The 8,521-nt window shown below is 48.5% G+C and overlaps 2 protein-coding genes across 9 annotated transcripts in view; one reads left to right on the forward strand and one right to left on the reverse strand.

Annotated features, from left to right (window-relative positions):
- Positions 1-3,155, forward strand: part of Ccdc158 (coiled-coil domain containing 158) — a 73,219-nt gene extending 70,064 nt beyond the window's left edge. For all 8 annotated transcript variants that reach the window (XM_048425973.3, XM_085691632.2, XM_048425918.3 and 5 more), the window contains one exon: positions 1,045-3,155. In XM_048425973.3, the coding sequence (XP_048281930.3) occupies positions 1,045-1,165 (121 nt within the window). In that variant the 3' untranslated portion in view covers positions 1,166-3,155. The remainder of the gene's footprint in view (positions 1-1,044) is intronic.
- Positions 3,133-6,677, reverse strand: Stbd1 (starch binding domain 1). Its single transcript, XM_048425987.3, has 2 exons — positions 6,398-6,677; positions 3,133-4,840 (listed from the first exon to the last, which is right to left on the reverse strand). Exons 1-2 carry the CDS (start codon positions 6,621-6,623, stop codon positions 4,059-4,061), a joined length of 1,008 nt encoding a protein of 335 aa, XP_048281944.3. The 5' UTR covers positions 6,624-6,677; the 3' UTR covers positions 3,133-4,058.
- Positions 6,678-8,521: the final 1,844 nt, after the last annotated feature.

The raw sequence follows: 8,521 nt of genomic DNA on the forward strand, positions 1-8,521 counted from the left end.
AGCTTAGTCCAAGAATCCCAGACAGTTTATCATGATCACTTTCCTTCCCTACCAGACCCACCCCCTCCTCCCCTACCAGACCCACCCCTTCCTCCCCTACCAGACCCATCCCTCCTCCCCTACCAGACCCACCCCTCCTCCCCTACCAGACTCACCCCTCCTCCCCTACCAAACCCATCCCTCCTCCCCTACCAGATCCACCCCTCCTCTCCTACCAGACCCACCCCTCCTCTCCTACCAGACCCACCTCTCCTCCCCTAACAAGCCCACCCCTCCTCCCCTAACAAGCCCACCCCTCCTCCCCTACCAGACCCACCCCTCCTTCCCTACCAGATCCACCCCTCCTCCCCTACCAGACCCACCCCTTCCTCCCCTACCCACCCAACTTTGTGTCTTTTTTTAACCTACCAAACACAGTTGGTTTTATCCATATTAGTGTGCATTTTTAAAAGAATGTAGGATTTTTCTTGCCAACCTTATACCTATACTTTGATTTACACTTCTAGTTCATCCTACGTATGTCATCCTAGCCTCGTTCCGTTGGAAGACATTAGCATTTGTTTAATAGAAACAGTACCTGGTAGGATGACTCTCGAAGTTCTGAACACATAGTTTCAGATTTATCAAAATTTAAAGTATAGGTTGTAGATACAGCTTGGTGTTAGGGCATTGCCTCGCATGTACAAGACCATGGGTTCAATTCCAGTATAACCAAAGCCAAAAAAAAAGTACACATTTCCATTTATGTGCATGTATACAAGATATAGAGAAATTTTCCCCAACTATTTACAGTACTGACTTCTGCCCCACCCCCACCCCCAAATGAGAGGCCGCAGGCTTTCTGCTGTCCCCCTCTGGAGGTGCTCACCCTACTTCCTGAGATTGTAGGTTCGCTGTCACTCCAGCCTTTGCATTGCAGTCTGACACAGCTCTGGGCTCAGAGGGAGTCTGTTCTGCGTGCTAGAGGCTCATCCTTGAATATAAGTGTGCAGGCCTTAACTCAAGTTGACTTTCCAATCTAACTCTATTCTATTAATATTTCAGCAATGTCTTCAATGATCAGAAATCAAGAAAAGAGGATTCAGAAAGTGAAAGACCAGGAGAAAATGTTACTAAAATGATGTCATCGCTCGCCCGCTCTCTACAAAGGGCTGGCACCCGATGAGCTGTGCTGTTACTTATAATTAGTGCCTGGACGTTTTCTTTTTATGTGAAAATTTAATAAAAGATTCCCTGTCCCATAAATAAACTTTTTGAATGCTCTCATAGCAAAATTTTCAACACTACTAGCTAGATTTGAGAGTAGTCATATATTATAATGTATTAATTTATGCTAATTCTAGCACATTGGTATAATTTTTAAAATTATTGTACTGGTTCTGAGATAGAGGCATTTTTTTCAGCTTAAATTCTGAGGAGGAAAAGAGTGTTCATGTGCTGTAAAGGGGTGCAGTGTCAAGAGCAGAAGGACAAACTCCAGCATGCTGGACAAACACCAGCCTTCTTTGGTGACCTTGAACTCATTGTTCTGTCAACATCGGTGATCAACAAAACCAATCAAAACTTTTAGAAACCTCTCTTCTTGCATAAAACTAAAGAAAGACAATACTTTGTTACTATTTAACAAATGAGTAGGTAAGTTCTAGGTTGAATATAGTCTAGCCTAATATTTAATAAAGTGCAGGTATTCATATGCAGACCAAATATAATGAGACAAGGACACTTGCAAAAGTGTTTTACTTGTGCCAAAAGTTAGACACAATGTGGCAAAAAGTGTATTTCTCCACTCCCTAGTACACAGTTGTCATGGAGACACAGCTGCCTAGTTGGAGACCCTGTTGCAGCCCCATGTCCCTCACCTCTGGGGGTGGTCACCTGACCAGTTCTCACAGGTGGAATGGAACATGAACAACTCTGTGTCTTCAGGTCCAAGTGCTAACACTGCATTCATGCTTTTTTTTTTCAAGTCATTTCCCTCCCACAAATTGGATGCAGAGGATGGAGAGGGCCCTTAGGATGGTGGCACCACCAGGCAGAAGAGGGTCTGGGGGACTCCACAAGGAGGGGAGCTGCAGCCCAGATGACCAACAGTTGACTGATACAGGGGCAAGAAGTCTGGGTGGTGTTCCTACCTTCTTCCATTTCGCCAGCAGGAGCCCTGACCAGGCACAGGCAGTGACTAGGAGGGCGCGCGTGCTCTCAAGAAACTCATGTTGCTCTCAATGTCAGTGAGCACTCCAAGCACATCTGACTTGATAGTTAAAATAAATGTGTATTTAATTATAAGAAATATGTGTGTATATACATAGCATAATATTCCTTCAGTCAGTTGGCTTTAATGGAAGATTAACTTTTATTTCATTGGGTAATAAATAGAATTCTGGAGATTATGTTTAAATTGCTTTACTTCATAGGGATACTTGAGCATTGTAAAGTAATGGCCAGTGCCTTCCGCGGACCTCATTATATAGAAGCAGAATGTCTGAATTTCATCTCAAAAGAGCCATAATCCCAAAGCTCGCAAACATCCTGCTATGCACTTCCTGATGCTACTTTCATTTGGATCTATGTTTTTGTCATCCAGAATGAAATACTGTCTTGCCAATAGATACTTTACTGTTTTTTAACACATAAAAACTTCTTTTATCTGAGCACTTGGAAGGTGGAAGTAGGAAAATCAGGGCTTGAAAGTCATCCTTAGCTGTAGATCAAGTTCCAGGCCAGTTGGGGCTATCCTGTCTCAAATCAACAAAGAGCTGGGATGTAGCTCGGTTGTAGAGTGCGTGTCTGGTACTGCACATACTGGATGTGGTGGTCCATGCCTGTAATCCCAGCACTTGAGAAGTGGAGGAAGGAGGAGCAGTTTCACCGGATCCTTGTCTACACAGTGAATTTTCGGATAGGCCTAAGCTACAAGAAACCCTGCTCCCAAATTTTAATCTTTAAATACCAGCTTGCTGAATTCCCTTCTAGGCAAAGTTTTAAAAAATATTTAAAACTTTCTCCAAAAGGGAAACAGACTTCACATGTCATCTGCTGTCGTGTTTGACGTTTGCTTTTCTCTGTATGTAAAATATACCGCTATTTTATATCTAGGTTATGGTGCTAAGATTGAAACAAGTAATTCGGACATTTAATAAAGATAATACAACTCAGGATTTATTATTCTGTTATAACTTAAAGCTTAATAATTATTTCTTCTCAAAGCAAAGGTTTTCTTCTGTATCATAGTCCTATAGAGATTCTCACTCATGGGTACGAAGGGAGAGTGAGGAGGCAGAAAAACTTCTCTAGGGCAGCCCATCAGTTGAGACCTGGTAGGAGTGGGATGGGGATGTGAACAGAGGTGCTCCAGCAGGGTACTGTGGGTAATGGATGCATGCACCCTTTGCTGGAACCAGTCTCGGACCTGTAACTACCAGTCCTCAAAGAAGCATAGTAAACCGTTCAAGTCACCTCACCACCTCACCCTCACTCCCACCCTCACTCCACTTCCTGGGTGACTGAGCAACTCTGATTAGGCTTTAAACCATTAAGACAAAGACACATCTGCTAATTCTGCACCTATCCTCGGGGTGTTTAAAGTGGAACAAAAGCTAATGTAGAGTCTTCCGGTGTCACTCAGAACGGACTGGTCACAGTTTCAGATGGTGTAAATGTAAACAATGCTGCTATAGCTGTATCTAAGGAGGCTGACTGTCATCTCCCTACCCTAAGAGCTCCTACAGGCTCCACCTTGTACTTGTGCAGTTGGTTAGTTTCTCCTTGCCATAGTCCATACCTCAATCTCAGCCCAACCAACTACCCAGGGACAATCAATCCCTCAAGTAATGTGCCAGCACAAACCAGTCAGTGCAACAAGGGAAAAGTCCCAGCTCCCGGGAAGCATTTCTGCATGCATTCATCTTCCTATACTTTGGACAAAAGCCACACTAGCAACTCTGAAGAACTCTGATGGCTACAAATGGAATCACACTGCCTTTAAATTATGCAGCGTGCTCTACCGCCTTAGCCTCTCACACATTCCGCTGCACCCTCGGGGTGCTTTGCACAGCAATTCAGTGAATCCCCCACCACCCATGAACCACTTTATCCTCACGGCCAGTCTGCAGGAATCTATTGCTGCATTCTTCCCAGCGAGTAACTTCCCTGTTCTCTACCAACACAAACTTCCACTCCACCACTGTGTCCGCAGGCAGGAAGACAGAATGAGACCACAGCCCGTCCTTGCAATAGTGGAGTGGGATGTATGTGGTCCAGCCCCCAAGATTCTCATGGTCTCCAGTTACTGCAACGAACTGCACATTGTTGCTTGTGGTGTAGTGCACCTGAAACTGGATGCGGACCTGCTGATGGTCCAGAGACACCGCCTTCCTGTCTTCATCCCAGCCTCTTCCTCCCACAAGAGTACTTCTGCCATCATCCATTCCCTGACTTAGGCCCTCGAGACTGTCACCCAAACCAACATCCCCCCACGATGAGTGCCTAGACACCACTTCCCAGTCCTCGGGGCCTGCCGGGTCCTGACTGACCGAAGGTACAGGACCGGCTGGTTTGGCTCTGTCCCTGAGCTGGCAGCTGGAGGGTAGCTTCTCCACGTTGCCCCCAGCTGTTTCTTCTCCTATGCTGGGTCTCCATTCTCCTGTGTGAGCTTCCGGCCTTTGATTCCTTGACTCTTCTGGGTTGGCCCTGGAGTGCGTGTCTGGACTCTTTCCAGCAAGAACATACTCTCTGGCATTGCCCCAGTCTGCTCCAGCATTCTGCAGTCTCTGTGTTTCCAGCAGGTTACCAAGCTCTTTGGTCTCGGAAATCAAATGTCCATTGCTTTCTTGGAGCTGCTCTGAGAAAGGAAAGTGTGGTAACATTAGGTGGGGCTCACAAAGGAAAACTGAGAAAATCGATTGCTGTTATCTTCGTTTCTATGTATAGTCCAGGTTCCTGTAGAACTCACGTGCCATCTGCACCTTCCCAACACTGCTTTAAGAGCATGCGTGGAGAGCCCACAATGAAAACAGGCAGGAAGTCTCAGTGCACACCCTGAGAGACAATGAAGTGGCAAGCTGCAAAGTCTCCCACAGGCCAGACCAAGTTGGCAGGGGTCCAAAGTTAAATCACTTGGCTCCTGTCATTAAAAAAGGAAAAAAAAAAACTGCTGTCCAGGGGTTGGGCAAGAGCTTAGCAGAAGGCCCAGCCACATGCACGGTGGCTTTTGTGGGATAAAGGACTGCATGCTACTGGGCACCTTAGTGTACATCTGTGCTCCCTGGAAGTGAGTGCAGGCCAGGGGCCACCTCTGGAAGGCAGAGCAGTCAGGAATAGGGTGAGGTGGGGGTGGGAGAACTTGAGGGGAGAGAAATCTCCTTAAAGACACATGAGGTTTTCCCACCCCCTGCTCCACTACACACTTTAAAAAACTGTTCTTAAAAACCCACAGTCCAAGTCCACTAAAGACTTGGTTTTTTCCAGGCTGCCTCAACAGTTCTTCAAGCCTGACTCCTACACTCAGCTCCGGGGGGGGGGGGGGGGTTGGGGACACCCTTGCTTCATTTGTGAGCTTCGGAGTGAGATGTCAACGAATGTTGCTCTCAATTCCCAATTTTCAGCTTAAAACATGAGGCTGGCCTTCGGGAACAGAAGAAAACAGACGAACCGTTTATGGAAAATCAGTCGTGGGAAAGAGTCTCACAAATGACCACCACTAAAAATAACCTCTGCTGGGCGACGACAGTTTGAAAAAAAAAAAAGGCGCAGGAAGCTAACTAAGGCTTTGTGCCGGTGTGCAATGCCTGGTGCGGGGTCTCTTGAATGTCGCTCTAAACTTATATGACAGTCTTCATCAGAGTTTGGTCCCCCAATAGGCCGCCGGGGCTGCTGTAAGTGCACACACAGCTAGCGCACAGCCCGACTGCTGTGATTTTCATGACCCACATCTAAGCTGAAATTTACTTTCCTGAAAGAACTATCCAGACAGTAGCAAGGGAGTGCTCAACGCTCACTTGCCCTAAACTCAGATCTAACGAGGGGTGTGGGGTGTCAGGGCTTGAAGCTAGGGGACTGAGACTCCGAGAATGTCCCTTCCAGCTCCATCGGAGACTGAAGAGAGTTGTGAGAAGCCCCCACAAACCAGTCTCGCGCACTGCGCCAAGCGCCGCCAGGCGGAGGAACCGGTGCCGGCTGGAGCGGCAGGAGCTGGGCGCGGCCTCTGGAGGAACCGCTTGCCTTCTCCAGGACACTACAGCCCGGGAAGGCGACAGATCCGAGGAGGGTTCAGTCCCAGGCCGGGGAAGTTGGTCCACCAGAACCCACCTGGAGAACTTTAGGTGGTTTTCATTTCCCCTTCCCTAATGAACTTCAGAACACGGGCACGTGTTCCCCGAGCCCAGGGGAGGAAGAATACCTGGTTTGGAGACCAGCACCCGCTCGGAAGGTCCAGTGCTCAGGCCGCCACTGTCACCACCACCCGGACCGTCTCCCGGAGCCGCAGCCTGCCCTGGAGGTGCGTCCTTCTGCGGCTCCGCACCCCCGTCTTTCCCCGGGGCCCCAGGGTCGCCCCGCAGCAGCCAGAAGATAAGCGCTCCCGCCAGACCCCCGCCGACCAGCAGGGCGGACCAAACGGCGCCCATGGCTGAGAGGCTGCGGGACTGAGAGGCTGCGGGAGACTACGGGGCCCCGGACCAGGGCTCGGCTCACTCACACGGGCCACACCCACCCAGCCCGCCCCAGCCTTTTACGGGTCCACGGTGGCCAGCCCAGACCGGCCCCGCCCCACGCCCCGCCCCGCAGCGCGGAGCGCACTGAATTACCATCGAACCCCCAATTCTCCCCCCACCCCAGGCTTCCCACGCTAGGGTCCCGCTCCACTGGATGCCGCCCCAGCACCGAGCCAGGGCAAGGGACTCCGGGAGCTTCGAGGCGCCAGAAGGCTTAGGGACTAGGACTCTTGTTTGGCCGTTAGTACAATCTGGGGTGGAGAGAACGGAGGGTTGGGGAGGTGAAGGGGGGGGGCGTGGAGGCCTAGAGGAAGCGCCACTCCCGCCCCCAGCTGCACCTCGCCTTCCCGAACTCCTATGTAATATCTACTTAAAGGCCCACCACCTCAACCAATCTCTTTCCTTCTCGAATCTCCTACTCCCTCCTTTTTAAAAAGAAGGGTCCAGACTAGCCTAGAACTTTTTATCTATCTAAGGCTGGTCTCAAACTCGATCGAGATCCTCCTGATTCCGCTTCTCAAGTGCAGAGTTACACTTTTTGCCTCGTGTGTTACTGCACAATGCGCATCCACCCATCTGAACTGGATATTGTACCGGGATGGAGCCCCTGCAAGTAAATCTTATCAAGCATCGTATTTTCAAAGTGCTTTGTGAATGAACTTTAAATGATCCTCACGCAATAGAAGTCTTATGAAGGAAGAGTTTGCTTATGTGCACACTTACTTCAGGTTAATGAGCCAAGGAATTTTTGTTTCAGGGGACTTTCCCTTAAACCCATCCTCCCACATCCCTCGACTAAGGCCACAGCTGGAAGGTCTGTGCCTTGGAGTTATTGCTAACCTGGGAGGATCCTCTGGGAGGATCAATCACTCCCCACTTTTCCTTTGCTGGGATCACATAGCAACTCTTAACAGGCACCTCCTGGTCGGTTGCTCCTCTCTTGGTTCAGGCTGCAGCTCCTAAGATAGAAGGTAGGTAGGTAGGTAAAGAATGCAGCAATAAAACGACTCCAGTTTTATTATTAAATTAGTGGATATTAAACTGAAATACTGTTACACCCATAGAGGAGAGCATCACTCAGCCCTCATCGGAGAATTCTTGCAGTCCATGGTAACTGACACAGAGATCCACAACTGGACCGTGTGCAGAGGGTGAGAGGCTCTGGAGCACTCAGCCTGAAATGGGATGGCTTTATTAAACCTCTCCCTTCAAGGCTCAGGGATCTCTGTGTGAGAGGAGGCAGAAATATCCTAAGAGTCAGAGGTGGTGGGTGACTCCAAGGAAAGAGTGTCTTGCAGATACAACAGGACTTGAGGCATTCATGCACTCACAGAGATCGTGACAGCATCAGCGACACCTGCATGGGTGCAAAGCAGCCAGACTCCCAGCACTGAGAGGAGGAAGTGAGGACAAAGTCCCTCCCTAACCCAGAAGTTGTTTGCAACTGGTACCTGCTGGAAAGGGAACAGCGGTTCTCCAATGGAGCATCCCTGGGTGTACCAGCCCCACTCGAGGAGTATTTAGTCAACACACAACAGGCTCCGTGCTTTGCTTTGTTTGGTGCACTTTTTCTTCTGCTTTGATTTTTTTGTCTTATTAATTTTTCTTTCAATTTTAACGTTTGTGTTTTGATTTTCAATTTTTATTGTTGTTTTGTTCTTTGCTTTATTTGAACTGGGGGAGAACATGGAGTTATGTAGGTAAGAAGAGGGGGCCTACGGAAAGAGTAGAGAGAGAGAAGAATATAAACAAAATACGTAAAAATGTAATTTTACAGTTTAGAATTTTAAATTTTAGAAGAATTTAAGATC

The sequence above is a fragment of the Myodes glareolus genome, chromosome 8, assembly GCF_982192425.1.
Source record: "Myodes glareolus chromosome 8, mMyoGla1.1, whole genome shotgun sequence".
Classification (NCBI taxonomy): domain Eukaryota; kingdom Metazoa; phylum Chordata; class Mammalia; order Rodentia; family Cricetidae; genus Myodes; species Myodes glareolus.